The 15,540-nt window shown below is 51.7% G+C and overlaps 1 protein-coding gene across 3 annotated transcripts in view; it reads right to left on the bottom strand.

Moving 5' to 3' along the window:
- Positions 1–15,540, bottom strand: part of FBLN2 (fibulin 2) — an 85,012-nt gene that overhangs the window by 17,928 nt on the left and 51,544 nt on the right. For 2 of the 3 annotated variants that reach the window (XM_064591518.1, XM_045904258.3), the window contains exons 3-9: positions 10,685–10,796; positions 9,173–9,302; positions 8,051–8,231; positions 5,326–5,535; positions 4,573–4,686; positions 3,841–3,942; positions 1,687–1,827 (exon numbers count right to left, since the gene is read on the bottom strand). In XM_064591518.1, coding sequence (XP_064447588.1) covers positions 1,687–1,827; positions 3,841–3,942; positions 4,573–4,686; positions 5,326–5,535; positions 8,051–8,231; positions 9,173–9,302; positions 10,685–10,796 — 990 coding nt within the window. The remainder of the gene's footprint in view (positions 1–1,686; positions 1,828–3,840; positions 3,943–4,572; positions 4,687–5,325; positions 5,536–8,050; positions 8,232–9,172; positions 9,303–10,684; positions 10,797–15,540) is intronic. The other variant, XM_045904259.3, reaches the window with a different exon arrangement.

Raw genomic sequence — 15,540 nt, 5'->3', positions numbered from 1 at the left:
AGAAGTGATGGGGAGAACAAGTGCTAACAGATGATAAAATGAGCATGTCAGTGGAGCAGAAGGAAGGGGGGGCACTGGGGCGTCAGTGCAGAATGAACAAGGAGAGAGACATGAGAGAACGAGAATGTGAGCTCATAAATTTTGCTGAATGAAATATACCTTTGCTCTTTTAATCCCAGAACCTGTTTTCTGGCTGCCCAGGGACCCCTTCTAGTACAAGGTCTTCTGTCCAGGGCACTGGGGGAGCCGCACCCCCAGGCATGGCCAGGGCATCCTGGGAGGGGTCCTCGCAGGCCCGGGCAGGATCCGCCTTCCCAGACATCCACACACAGACACGACCCAGACAGGAAGAACTGCCCAGCCACGGAGAAGCGGGTTCGAGAGGGTGCATGTTGTGCCGACAGCTGGAGGCCAGGGCAAACATGTCTGCAGCCGCCCCTCAGCCCAGCACTGTGGGCCCATCTGCCCAGCGGCGGAGGGTGAGGAAGAGAACATGTCCGGGCTGGACATGGTCCCCAAGCATAGAGAAGACAGACGGGGCTCTGATCACGTGCCCTGGATGCACTTTGCACTGTTCCTACCTCCACGCTTTTGTTCGAGCTCTTCCTTCCACCCTGCATGCCCTTCCTGATTTCCAAGTCCCATCCATCCTCAGAGACCAGCACAAATGCCATCTTCTATGGGGAGTGCGTCCAGATGCCACCAGTGGAGATGACCTCTCCCTTTGCTTGTGTCTCTACTGGAGCATTTCCAACCTTCTGCCCCAAGTCCCTGCTACTTTGAGTCTATCTCTCTGTTGAGGACCATCATGTTTCCTCCATGAAAACATCTGGCCCCTGAGCCATGGGAGAGCATCAAGTCTGCTCTCCTCACTGCCCCCAGGGCACACCCCCAAGTCCCAGCCCCTGGCCCCCATGTGCACCGAGAGGTAGGAGAGAAGGGCCATTATTGAGCACCAGCCCCATCCACACTCAGGCCAGGAGCTAGGTACCGCTGGGTAGCAGCCCCTGCCCAGTCCTCTGGCCCCGAGGTTAGAGGCAAGGAAACAGGAACAGAGAGGGAGCTCCACTACTCAGAATCACACAGCAAATGAACACTGAGTCGAGGTGCAATGCTGGGTCTGCCCAACCCCAACTCCATCCATTCACCTCTGAAGGGGATTCTATTAGCACCTAAGGGTAATCTCAGCAATCTCATCCTCACTGTGCCCCAGGCTCTGCGCTACACCATACACACATCATTTCTAAAGGAGAATCAATGCCTCCTTTTTACAGGTAATGAAACTGAGACTTGGAGAAGGGAAGACATTTGTCCAAGTCCACAGAGCTCCTAGGGGGTCCCGCTTCAAATGCAGGCCTCCCTGCCTCCAGACCCCATGGACTCTATCCTGCTGCCGGCACAGGGGGCCTTCTCGTTTCAAAGACCTACCCACATCACACATCAATTCGTTTTCTGACTCTCGGGCACACAGGTCCCTGGGGAAAGCAGCCTCCCTGTGGCGTCGATGAAGCAGCGGGACAGGACACCAGGACACGTAGGGCATGACACGGAGCGGGGGGGTGCCGGCGGTGCTGAGAGCTCATATGCAAAGGGCAGGCCCTTTAGCATGTGGCCACGGCGTGGCGGCGTGGCATGGAGCAGAGCAGAGAGCCGTGACGGCGGCGGCAGGCGGGGGCTCTCGCTTACCCACGCACTTCCTGTGCATGTTGAGAATAAAGCCCTCGGCACAGAGCACTGTGTGGCTGACACAGTAGAAGGATCCCAAGGTGTTCACACAGAACTGTCGCAGGCTACAATCATGAGTGCCCATCAGGCACTCGTCTTGGTCTAGTGACGGCCGCAGGAGGAAAAACAGAAGGGCCGTTAGAGGGGCGTGGCCTGTCATGAAGCACTCTGTGACAGAGAGGGAAACTGAGACCCAGAGAGGGGCAGGGACCCGCCCAGGGCCTCCTAGCGCATCAGTCGTACCTCTGGGCTTCGGGCCCAAGTCTGAGTTTGTACGGTCAAAAAGCTGTCAGAGCCAGAACCCCAGTGAGGACAGGTTGCAAGGTGAGGCTCAGAGAGGACAGGCGGCCCGCCCATGGGCACACAGCAGGGTGAGATCAGAGGCCATCTCCCACCCAGCTCTGGACATTCCACCTCCAGAGGCAGTCAACGAGCCACACAACGGCAGGGGTCTGGAACTTAAGTGCCTAGCAGACCAAGCTGGCAACATATATAGGAAAAGGGGTTGGGGAACAAGGGGCTCATTGGGGCACTCTGGGCCCTGTGCTCTGTCTATGGGGAGACCAGGACTGTGAAACCCTTGTGGGCAGAAGTTTGAAGACAAACCTTAAATCTGATCATTTAAAAAAAAATTCTTGAGTTTTCATGGTTGGTAACTCTCATCTGATTATTTTAAACAGGGTGAAGCCTAGCAGAATCTCCCTGCAGGGCAGACTGCCCCCTCAGAATGCCATCCGCAACCTCTGGCCTAGACCTCACAGTCTTTACTGCCAGGGGTCCCGCAGAAGCCCAGAGAGACACGGACACTGGCCTGAGGCCTGACAGGGACCGAAGGAGTCCCGACCCAGGAGAGAGGCAGTCCTCACGTTTTCAGGACCCTGAGGAATGGGGACGGAAACCCAGAGGCCACCTGAGATCTGCTCCCACCACCTGGGAGAAAGGTCTGCCAGTTACTGCCATGCTGTGTGCCCTGGACCAGCCTCCTGCCCTCTCTGGGCATGTGGATGGCTTTCATCCACATCAGAAGAGTCTCAGCCAAAGGGCTAGATGTGGGGTTTCAGCTTTGGATAGGGATATGGGTACCTGTGGACACCCACCGAAGTCGCATCTCCTGAACCTGAACCTGAACTAAAGCATTTCCTGGACTATCTCCACGCTCCATGCTTGTCCTGCCTCCAGACATGAGGAGATGTCATCTCGAGGTCTCTCAGGTTGCTCTTGAGGTGTTATTCACTGTGGGAAGCACCCCAGCAGGTGCTGGATCCAGTGTCCCCATTTCACAGTGGGAGGTCCTGGTCCACTAAAGTCCCACCAAGACAAGACCTGGTCCTAGCGGGACAAGCTTTTGGTCTCTTTTTGGCCCTTTTGGCCCTTTTGGAATGGCAGAGTTACCAACATCCACTGCCCCTTCTTTGGTTTCAGTAACAGAACTGAGTACATGCCATCCAACTGGGGCTCCTGCTGTCCAGCCCTGCTCCCCCTCAGAGACAAGTGGGGAGCGATGAGCATCACTTCTGGGTCCTGCATTACAACAACAGGGCACATACTCCCCTCTTTCTCTTTTTCCACATGTGGCTAGAACAAGGACAAGGTGGTCACAAACCAACCTCAGCCAAGGAGACAGGGCTAGTCAGAGTGTGCTCTGGGGACCTTATCAGAAACCCAAATTCTCGGGCCCCACCCCAGCCCTACTGGGTCAAGATCTCGGGATTCTTTGGAATTCTCAGGGTCCGTGCTGTCACCAGGCCTCCATGTGACTCGGTGGCATGCTGAAGTTTGAGAAGCGCTGTTCCAGAGAATGGCAGAACAACAAGATGGAAGTGGCCTGAAGTCCTGGCCCGCCCGTGGGCACACCTGGATGGCATGCACACGCCTGTCCATACTGCTAGATGGCATGCACACACCCGTGCATGGTATCAGGAGAGGGAAGAGCTGTTTCAGCTCCTCTATCTGGGGCTCCAGTCAGAGCAGCCAGACCCATTCCTTTACTAACACAGTGAGTTTCATGTCCAGAACACCTCCACCTCATTCTGTTTGCCCCGTCCCCACTCTGGGGCCCCCGCCACGAGCCAGCTGAGGTTTGCACAGGTAGGAGAGCGGCCCCGGGGTACTCACCTTCACAGGACACACCATCCGCCATGATGGCATAGCCAGGAAAGCAGGAGCACATGGCTGTGTCCCCAATGATGCTGCACACCTGCTTACAGGGCCCGTTGTCTGAGGAAAACCACATGGAGATCAGAGACCACGGGATTTGTCACCTCCGGCTCCAGCAGAGGGTCCTGGGAGCCAAGGAACCCCAGCCCCAGTCCTTTCCACAAGATCCCCTGGTAAATCGGCTCATACGCCAGCTGGTGTCGGGGACGATGTTCAGGACCTCCCACGGCCACCGCCGCTCAGATACCAAACCCCTCCCTGGAGTCACAGTGCTGGCAGAGAGGAGGGGACAGAGAGACAGGGAAGGAGGGAGAGAAAGGATACGGAGACAGGGGGAACAAGACAGAGGGGAAGAGAGGAAGAACAAAGAGAACTTTCCACACAGGACTGCAAGCAGTCTCCAAGACAGTTTCTTAAGCAAGGATTCTATTCTTTCCATATTATAGGACCTGAGATGAAAAGTCGCTAACTGACTTGCTTGGGGTCACACCCTGGCCCTAGGCTCCCCCTCCCCCACATACAACCTCATCTCCTCAGCTACACTCTCAACTCCTGACCTCCAGACAGGCCAGACCAACCAAATTCCCGAAGCAGAAGCACCCCTTTGGCAGGAGACCATCTCGCACATGCCCAGCACTGGGGAGCTCACGCCCCACAGGCGGCCCAGACCCACTCCATGGCCCAGGTTACCTTTGCAGGTGTTGGGCTGCGGCACTGGTAGCATGATGGTGTTGGAGGCCACTTGGGAGGGATCTGGCTTCAGTGCAGACTCCTCTGCAGCCTCTGGCTGTGGGGGGTCCCCATCTGTCATGGGCAGGGCAGACAGGAGGGGGACAGCTCATGCCTTCAGCCTGGCCTCAGGCTCTTCTCACACCCTGGGCACCACACCAGGCATTTGACAGAGACTGCCTTGTTTAATCCTCTCCTACCCATTTCATAGGAGAGAAAACTGAGGCTCAGAAAGCAACGTACCCCAGGCAAAATCGATCTCACAGCTATTTGGGGTGGAGGAGGAGAGGAAGGAGGGGAGTGAGTTTCTAGACTAAAAACGTATCTAACCCTGGACAGCTGATGGGCAGAAAGCCCCCCAGACCAGGGACTGAGGCAGCCTCCTAGGTTGCCTGTTGAAGCCTGACCACCTCAGGCCGAGTGCTGGGGACACAGTTTGAGTTGAGTTGGTGGGAGCTTCTGTAGCCTGGGTCCTGGCCCTGCACTGGGATCGAGGGTGGGGCACTGGGGCTGCCCACGCAAATGGAGCTTCAGATGGAGCAGATGGTTTCAACCTGTCCACCTGGCCTTACAAACCCCACTGCTAGGGGCCTCCAGTTCCCACGGGTTCCAATGTGTAGGGTGACAGGAGGGGAAGGAGCCCATTGTGCCCATCACAGGAACACCATGCTCCACTGGCAAGATCAGCCCTGCCCCAGCCGTCTGGGCCCTTACCTGGACGGCAGGTGCGGCCATCGTCCTGCAGTGAGAAGCCAGGAAAGCAGGCACAGTGGTAGGAACCCACGGTGTTGATGCAGAGATGCTGGCACAGCTCCCCTGGGAGGAGCAGGCACTCATCCTGGTCATCACCGGGCAGGCTGTTGGGCAGCTCAGTCTCCGTGCCCAGGGACAGGGCCTCCCGGCTCGCCAACTCTGCCTCTGCAACTAGAGCGGGGGTCAGTGCTCATGATGGGACACGGGCTGGCCCCAGCAGATGGCTGACACTGTAAGCCCCTGGGAAATCAGTGTAGGTCCTCCTCAGAATCTTCTGTGTGCCCAGCTAAGATAGAGCAGATGGACAAAGCATGGATGCATGGATGGGTGGATGGATGGATGGATGGATGAATGGATGAAGAGACGAACAAACAGACCTCCAACAATAAGAATGAACCCATCAGAGCCAGGCCCAAGTCTTTATGCCCTGCAATATGACAGGGCCAGGCCCATAACAGTCCCCAGAAAGCTTTGGCTAAAGTGTTGAACTAGATCCAGACCCCTGATCTCAGTGACATCTAGGAAGACCACCCCTAGCAACAGAAAGGACCCCAACATGTGTTCTGTTAGATGGGGATCTGAACTCTCACTTGGGCCTTCCGCAGCCATGTCCCCTTGGGCAGGACTGGGTCTCTCCAGCCTCCCAGGGCTGCCATGGGGAGCAGGTGGGAGAGGCAGAGAAGGCTCCTGGGGCTGAGCTGCCTTGGAGGCTCTTCATATACCAGTAATGGAATGCGGAAGGGGACCCGCAGCCCTCCATATTTACAGTCAGCTTGGGACTTCAGCCTTGCTCACTGGCCCCAGGCAGCAGAGCCGCCCAAGAGACCAACTGCATGAGGTCACATCTGAAAAACATGTTTCATATTGAGGGTGTTTTCACTGTGCTCCAGCCCAGTCAGCCCTGGCCTGGTGCATGCAGGTGGGGCCGTGGCAGCTGGTGGTCTGGCCCGGAGACCTAGCGCTGCAGGTGGGCAGACGGGCCTGGGCCCAGGGCTCTGCCGAGAGTGCTGAGGGCTGGACAGCATTTCTAGGGTTCGTGCTCACCCTCACCAGCATGCTCTTCATACCATATTCCTGGCAGGGGGAAACTGAGGCTCAGAGGAGCAAAGTGATTTGCCCAAGGTCACCTAAGCAGGACCGGGAACCCAGGCCAGTCTGACCCTACCATCTATGTCTCCTGAGGCCCAGGTTACCCACCAGTTCCCCACTGGAGGAGAGGAACCTGCACCTCTGGCCCTGTCCCCACCTTCTGACTCCTAAGGCCAAACTTTCCCCCAAATTTTACCTTGAACCAAACCCTTCTGGGTACTTACCAGACCTTCAGAGCACTGCTCCACCAGGCCCCTACAGCCAACCCCAGCAAGTGGTATTTCCTTGGACTGGACACAGATCTGTGTCCACACTAGCCTGGTAAGGCCAGCCAGTCCCTCTTAGCAGAATCCCTGTGGGCTCACTGGGACACCCTCATCAGGCTCCTGCTGGCCCACAGGCACAAAGAAGGCTAATGGTCATGAGACCAGGAGACATCCCTGGCTAGGATGACAGCAACTGGGCATGGCAGCTGGAACAGGGACCACAGCACATGGCAGTCAGAGGAAGGAGGAGAACCCAGGGACACAGAAGGCTGGAAGTTCTAAGACTGCTCAGGCTCCAGGCTCTGCACTGGTACCAGAGCTCCCACACACATAGCCAACGGCTGCTCGGAGGCAGGATCTGGGCAGGGGCACAGAGGAAGAGGGCACAGGCCTCATCAGCCCTCAAAGGGCTCATGGTGGTGAGAGGGAGGCCACCAAACAAACCCAGCATTCATTCAGTTATTTGCTAGTGACTCTTCGGGGCCAAGCACTGGGAATTCAGGGAGAAAGACAGTGCTGTCCTAAAGGAGCTGATCAGCGGGTGGGACACCATTTCTGAATGCATTCTCTATACTAGTTCTATCCTGTACCCTGAAGACACGGAATGACATAGCTGACAGGGATGGAGGGCAGATGGATGGAGGAAGGTGAATGAATGAATGAGTGAGAGGTGTGCTGCTGGGTGGGTTGGTGAATACATGAGCAGACGGACAGAAAAAGGATGGATGGACGGATGGATGGATGGACGGATGGATGGATGGATGGACGGATGGATGGATGGATGGACGGACGGATGGATGGATGGACGGATAGATGGATGGACGGATGGATGGACAGATAGATGGATAGGCAGAAGGGTAAGTGGCTGGGTAAGTGGACGGGTGGGTGCTCATGTGGCTGGGTAGATACATGAATGGAAGGACGGATGTGTGAGTGGCCCGATGAGGGGACACGGGAATGGACGGTGTAGTAGGATGAATGGGTGGAGAAATGGACCAGGGTCAGGAGGATGTGCCGGGGATGATGAAATGGATAGATGGATGGATGGACAGAAGAGTGGATGGGGAGGTGCAGGCAGACATGGGAGGGTGGAGAGTGAAAGAGTAGCAGGGAGTTGGTGGTTCGGTGCGGGGTGTGGATGGTACATACATAGCTGGATGGGATCACCATCTCAGGAATAAAGGGCAGAGGCCACCATCAGAGGCCACAGAAGAACTGTACCCAGAACAGAGCTTGCCACAGGTGACAGTGGACCCCGGGTTCCCACAGAAGGCGAGAGGACACCCAGCCTTGGCTGCAAGCCCCAACAGCTGTCTCTGCCCCTCACTCACCTCTCCGTGGTACAGCTTCAGGCTCCGGAGGACGGCGGACCTCAGGCACAATGAGGGGGTCTTCACCCTCACAGCAGGAGAGCATGACGTGGTTGCAGGGGTAGCCCAGGTTGGGGTTGGACTCACACGAGTGGCCCTCAGCCCGCACACGGAGCCCCAGGCCACAGCAGTCACAGCATTGCTGGAGAGAGACGCACCATCACTGCCCACAGCCCGGCCCCTCGGAGCTCATCGGCCTTCCCCATGGGCTGTGAGCCCAGAGGACTCACTCAGGGCCCCCAGGATGCAGCCTAGGGCCACACATGACCTCCCCAGAAGAAAGACTGCATTCCCCAGCTCCCTGGAAGCTCAGTGTGGCCACCGGACTAAGTTCTAGCCAACACAGTGGAAGTGAAACACTGTCCTCAAGAGAGGCTCTTCTTAGCCCCACGTTCACAACAGTATTCACATTAGGCAAGAGGCAGAAGCAACCCAAGTGCCATCAGCGCAACGTGTCATAGCCACACGATGGACGGTTATTTAACCTTGAAAAGGAGAGAGCGTCTAACTCACACTACAATGTGGGTGACCTTGAGGATGTGAAGTGAAGTGAAATAAGTCAGATACAAAAAGAAAAAACAGGGGCGCCTGGGTGGCTCAGTCGTTAAGCGTCTGCCTTCGGCTCAGGTCATGATCCCATTCGGCTCAGGTCATGATCCCAGGGTCCTGGGATCAAGCCCCGCATCGGGCTCCCTGCTCGGCGGAAAGCCTGCCTCTCCCTCTCCCACTCCCCTTGTTTGTGTTCCCTCTCTCACTGTCTCTCTCTGTCAAATAAATAAATAAATAAAAATCTTTAAAATAAAAAAAAAAAAAAGAAAGAAAAAACAGAAACAGAAAGCCCTGTGAGAGCAGGCCTTTTCATGTGCTGTTCATTTCTGCATCCTTAATGCCTAATGTGGCCCAGTACAGGCTGGTGTTCAACCAATAGTTCCTGAATGAACTGGCCACTCTAATAGCTGATGATGGTTTCTATGCAGATGAAGAGCCCCCCAGACCTCCTACGGAGGAGTCCCGCAGGGAGCCTAACCCCCGAGCCTGCGAGGACCTTGGGCCCAGGCTATGGATGCCACAGGTCGGGCTTGCCTTGTACAAGGAGACGCCACAGGTGTCGTTGTCCTCAGCCCCACAGGCCTCGCCCTCCTTGGCCCCCATGACGCCACCCATGCAGCTCTTCTCCTTCAAGTAGGACACACAGCAGTGCTTCTGGGCTGTCCTGCAACAGAGGTGTGCCTCAGCCCTGCCTGAGCGCCGGCCCCCATCTTCCCAGTGACCCCACCAGGAGGGATGACTGGTCCCATTTCCCAGAAGAGGAAACGGAGGGTCAGAGAGGGAAGGCCCTGCCGTAGGTCCACTGCAAGCAAGGCCCATGCTGGTGCAGGGGCCTCGGCAAAGCCAGCACACCCCCCATCAAAGAACGTGGGTTCTGTGTCTGAGCTTCACCAAAAACACTGGACTCCACACTGTCTATCCCTGACCAGTGTGGGAGGGGGTCAGCATTCTGAGGTCTCCACAGGGCTAAGGAGAGGGAAACTCAACCCCAGGAAGCACAGGGCAGCTCAGCCTGGAAGAGAGCAGCCTCCAGGCCCCTCGGCTGTGTGCCCCATATCTGTAGGGCTGCCCTGGGCAGCCAGCACACAAAGAGGGGGGGCCGCCAGGAGGTGAGGTTTAGCCTCACTTCAGAAAGGGCACGTTCCAGTGGGAGTTTTCAGTGACGGAACTGCCTGTCTATGAAGTAGTGAGTTTCCCATCACAAGAGGGATACAAGGACACTTCAGGGCCACTAAGCTCAAAACTCCTGAATGATGCATGTTCCTCATCTTAAGCAGCCCTCAAACTGGCAGGATGACAAAAGGGAAGGGAAAGGGACAAGGTTAGAATTTAAATGTCTCTAAAGTAGGCAGGGAGGGCTAGACATTAGGAAACAGGGGCTCTAATTCTGGCCATGCTCCCAAGGAGCCGTGTGGCTTTGGGTGAATCATATCACCTCTCTGAACCTTGTCCTCCTTATCTAGAAAAATAAGTAGGTTGGGAAAGAAGGCAACCCTGGGAAAAAGGAGAGGTGAATGGCTGACCAAGACATCTTCCCGGCGTAGCACAGAAGGGGCAAAGGTACAAATGATTCCTTTGCAGAGAACACTAGAGTCAGAGAAAACAATCAACACAGACAACAGAGGACAGTTGAGGGGCCAGCCTTCTGGAGACCCCAGGGTAGCAGAGAGGGGAAAGAAAGGAGGGCTGAAGGCTCCCGGTTCCAAGCTGAGGAGGAAAATCTCACGTGGGCTGAGCACGAGGGAGTGAGGCGCCTCACTGTTCCCAGGTGATACAGCCCTTTAACACTGGCTCCAAACTGTACGCTCTCCTAACCGTGCTCATCAGTCCAGCTACAGATGTACGTGGTTCGTTTATTCCTGCAGCCAGCCTTGGGCTCTCCACCCTGGAGAAAGCCCGGCCGGCGGGCTCCCGGCAGCCACAGCGTGCACGCGGGGACAGGTGGAGCAGATGCCCCCCTTTGCAGTGCCGGGGCCCACGCAGAGCAAGCAGGGATCTGGAAAAGGTGAACGGGCCGCTCTGCCTGCTCCGGGGTGCCCACCCTACCTGCAGGCGTCACCCTCAGCACCACTCTCGGGGATTTCCAGGCACTCGTCATTGTCAATGGCCCACTGCTGTCCGGCCGCACAGCACGTCTCGATCAGATCCTTCGTGGACACTGTGGGTGGCAACACAGGCAGAGTCACCACCCTAGAGGAGGCACCTGGTTCCAAGGTGTCCAGAGTCAGCAGGTGTAGGAGATGCTGCTGGGGCTGTCTGGACCCCCATGCCCGGGCAGGTGACTCACTCACCCCCACCCCCCTGCAGCCGTGCAGGGTGGCTGCTAGCCGTTCCCAGGTACGACCTGCTTCGGAGAGCTGCCTGCGAGCTGAAGTCCACCCCACAGGGGAGGAGGCTGGCAGAACTATGGCCAATCAGTGACTAGTGGGGGTACAAAAACCCAGCCCTGCCTCAAGGGGGACAGTGTGTGGGGCCACTCGCACTCCAGAGCTCCCAGTGGGATCAGGGGCATTGGCTAGCTCTTTCCCTGCCCCCTCCCCAGGCCGATTCTCCAAATGAACCACCACATGCACAAAACCCTCAAGTCAGGCTCTGCTTCTTTTTTTTTTTTTTTAAGATTTTATTTATTTACTTTTGGGGTGGGGGAGAGAGAGAGTGAGCATGAGCAGGGGGAGAGGGGCAGAGGGAGAGGGAGAAGCAGACTCCCCGCTGAGCAGGGAGCCCAACACAGGGCTGAATCCCAGGACCCCAGGATCATGACCTTTAGCTGAAGGCAGCCGCCTGACTGAGCCACCCAGCTGCCCCTCAAGATCTGCTTCTAAGGAACCTGACCTAAGCACCAAGACAGGACAAGGCATAAGAATCAATAGCAACAGCGAGGGAAGTTTAAAACTCATCTAGGAGGGGTGACTGGTTGGCTCAGTGGGCTGAGCATCCAACTCTTGATTTTGGCTCAGGTCATGATCTCAGGGTCATGAGGTCCAGCTGTGCAGGGAGCCTGCTCGAGATTCTCTCTCTTCCTTCTTTTGCCCCTCCCCCCACACTTGCTCGCTCGCTCTCACTCTCTAAAAAAAAAAAATTCTCATCTAGGAAAGTTAGTGGAGAAAATATTTGTGTGGCTGGGAGAGCAGGAGGAGGAAGGGGTAGGGGAATGTCTTAAAACTGAAAGGCACAGACCACAGCTTAAAAAACAGATGAATTTGCCCACCTCAAAATTAAAATTCTCTGTATAACAAAGAACCCCACGGACAAATAGAAGACTGCTGACAGGTTAGGAGACATTTTTGGAATGCCTAGAACTGGCAAAGAATTGCCATTGAGAAAATAGAAAAATCTCCTGAAAATTAACATAAAATACACCCCAAAGTAAAATACCTATTAAACTGGAAAAATCAGAAAGAGTGATACATGCCAGGCACAGATGGGAGCCCTCATGCTCTGGGAGTGGAAGTGGTCACTGGCACAGCCAATCGGGAAGGACATAAGGCATCACAGACACAATTAAGTAGACACATCGCCCTGGACTCAGTGTTTTTGCTCCTGGCTGTGCATTCCAGGGAAGTCCTCACCCAGGCCCATAAAGCAACCACTACAAGGATGCCATACTTTGGTGTCATTTGTGGAAGCGGGTGTTCATCAGTGGAGAAGTGGCTGAATAGAATTTGGGGATGTCCTCCATGGAGGACTCCACAGCTGTCAGAAATAACAGACTAGATGTACACACACAACAACATGAAGCTGGACACACATACACACAGCAAGAGGGAGTGGCACAAAAAAGCACTGGGGGGAAGAGGAAGAAATCAGGTGAGATCTGTTACACAAATTAAAAATACTGCGTTCAAATTCACAACACACATTTTGCACATAAATTAAAAACACACACACATATGCAAATTAAACAGAAGAGAGCAGTTGCCTCTGGTGGGGCAGAGGTTGGTGATGGGGAAAAGGGATAAAAGGGAGTAAATACATAAATAAAACAGGAGAGAGTCTTACAGAGACAATGATGTGTAAGGTGCCAGAAAATGAGTATAATTAACCCAACCATTTGCTTCTGAGGCCTAAAAATAAATGACATGAAAAGATAAAGCACATCTAGGCCAACAGACACATAAAAAGGGGTTCAACATCACTAATTATCAGACAAATGCAAATCAAATCCACAATGAGATATCACCTCACACCTGTCAGAATGGCTACTATAAAAAACACAAGGAACAACAAGTGTTGGGGAGGATGTGGAGAAAAGGGAACCCTTGTGCATGCTGGTGGGAATGCAAACTGGTGCAGCCACTGTGGAAAATAGTATGGAGGTTCCTCTAAAAATTAAAAACAGAAATACCTCATGATCCGGTAATTCCACTACTGGGTATTTACCCAAAGAAAACAAAACACTGATTTGGAAAAGATAACTGCACCCCTCTGTTGATTGCAGCATTATTTATAACAGCCAAGATATGGAAGCAACCAAAATGTACATCTATAGATGAATGGATAAAGAATGTGGCACATGTATACAATGGAATATTATTCGGCCCTAAAAAAGAATGAGATCTTGCCATCTGCAACAACATGGATGGAGCTAGAGGGTATTATGCTAAATGGAGTAAGTCAGACGAGAAAAACAAATACCATATGATTTCATTTATGTGTGGAATGTAAAAAACAAAACAAAAAAGCAAATTAAAAAAACCCAAAGAAAAGAGCCTCTTAAATACAGAGAACAAGCTGGTGGTTGCCAGAGGGGAGGTGATGGGGGGATGGGCGAAATAATAAAAAGGATTACGAGATACAAACTTCCAGTTATGAAATAAACAGAGATGAAAAGTACAGCTTAGGGAATATAGTCAATAATATTGTAATGACATTATATGATGGCTACATTTATTGTGGTGAGCACTGAACAATGTATAGTATTGTTGAATTGATATCTTCTACCCCTGAAACTGATATAACATTGTATGCTATGATCCTTCAATAAAAAATTTTAAACCAAAAAAAGGTAAAGCTCATCTAGAATACCTATATCCATGCTGGAGGGACAGCAAGGTGTAATGGAATAACTCTGAGCCTAGGTCCACATCTTTGTGCTACCATGTATAGCCATTTCTTCTCTCTAAAGATTTAGTGTCCTTCTCTACTATGAGGACCTTTAGCTGCACAACTGCTGAAGCCTACAAAGACCTCTAAATATCCTTGAGCAGTTCACATAATCTAGCAGAGCTGAGGAACAAATGTGCCAATGGATGTCAGCAGCCTGCAAGGTTCCAGGAAAAGAGTGACAGCTCACTGAGAATCATCAGCTTCATCTGCTGAGTGGGCATTTCAAGTTATTGAACTTTTCTAAGTTTCAAGTCCCCTTCTGTAAAAGAGGGAAAATAAGTTTTCCTAATAACCTGAGGTCTGTACCAGGAGGAATGAAAAGAATTATCTACCAGAAACAAATAGCAAATATCACACTCAGTGGTGAAACATCAGACACTGTCCCACTGAAGTCAGAAATGTGACAAAAATGCCTACTGACACTCTGTTTAGTGTTGTCCTAGAGATACGAGCAGATGCAATAAGGTAAGAAAAAAAAAGAGGCAGTAGAAATATTAGAAACAAAGAGATGAGGGTCATTCTTTGCAGATGTTATATGGTTTCATCTTTCTAGAAAATCCAAAGGAACCAAAACTAACACAGTATTAAAATGAATGCTAAGGAATAATAATAATAATAAATTATACAGTAGCCAAAAACAAAATCAAGATACTCAATTTAGTGCTTTCCTATACAAGAGTAAAAATAGAAAAGGTAATAGAAAAAAATCTCATTCAAAACAGAAACAGACTAGAAATAAATCTATCATAAACATGCTAAATCCACATGAAGAAAAAAAATTGTCTAATAGATATAACAGTATATTTTATTAGAAATATATCCCATGTGTCTGGATGGGAAGATTCAGTACCTTGAAGACATTAATTCTCCTCCATTTAATCTACAACTTCAATGCAATACAAAGTTCCAACATAATTTGTCATGAAATTTGTCAAGCTGATTCTAAAATTCATCCAAAATTGGAAATGTCTAAGAACACCGAAGGAAAATTCTGAAAAGAAAAAGAGCATACTTTAAAGTTCTAATAACTAAAGAGACAAGGAGATCAATGAAATGATAGAATTTAGAAAGAGAACTATGTGCATATGGGAACATCGTATATGATAAAGGCGACATTCAAACTCAATGTAGAAAGGATTGAATATATGATGTTGGGACCGACCTCACACTGCACACAAAAACAAATTCCAAATCTAAAGGCAGTATTAGAGGAAAACCTAAGAAAATAATTTTAGGATAAAGAGAGCTGTTTTCAAAAGTAAAATCCACAAAAAAATGAAACTGGACCCTCACACCTCACACGATATACAAAAATCAACTCAAAATGGATTAAAAACTTAGATGTAAGGCCTGAAACTGTAAACTCCTAGAAGAAAACACAGGGGAAAATATCCTTAACATCAGTCTTGGCAGTGAGTTTTTGGAAGACACCAAAACACAAGCAACAAAAGCAAAAATCAACAAATGGGACTCCATCAAACTAAAAAGCTTCTGTACAGCAAAAGAAACTATCAACAAAATGAAAAGGCAACCTGCAGAATGGGAGAAAATATCTGCAAACCACATGTCTGATAAGGGGTTAATATCCAAAATATATAAGGAACTCATACAATTCAATAGCAAAAAAAAAAATTAATTTTATTTAAAAATGGGCAAAGGACCAAAATAGACATTTTTCCAAGGACACATAAATGGCCAATAGGTATGTGAAAAGATGCTCAACATCACTCATCACCAGAGAAATGCAAAGCAAAACTTCAATGAGATGTCACCTCACACCTGTTAGGGACGCTAAT

This window comes from Mirounga angustirostris, unplaced genomic scaffold, assembly GCF_029215605.1.
Source record: "Mirounga angustirostris isolate CCGP_5_RB_7025 unplaced genomic scaffold, mMirAng1.0.hap1 SCAF_1, whole genome shotgun sequence".
In the NCBI taxonomy this organism is placed as follows: domain Eukaryota; kingdom Metazoa; phylum Chordata; class Mammalia; order Carnivora; family Phocidae; genus Mirounga; species Mirounga angustirostris.
Note: the sequence above shows the minus strand (reverse complement) of the source record. Positions and strands in the feature narration are given on the sequence as shown.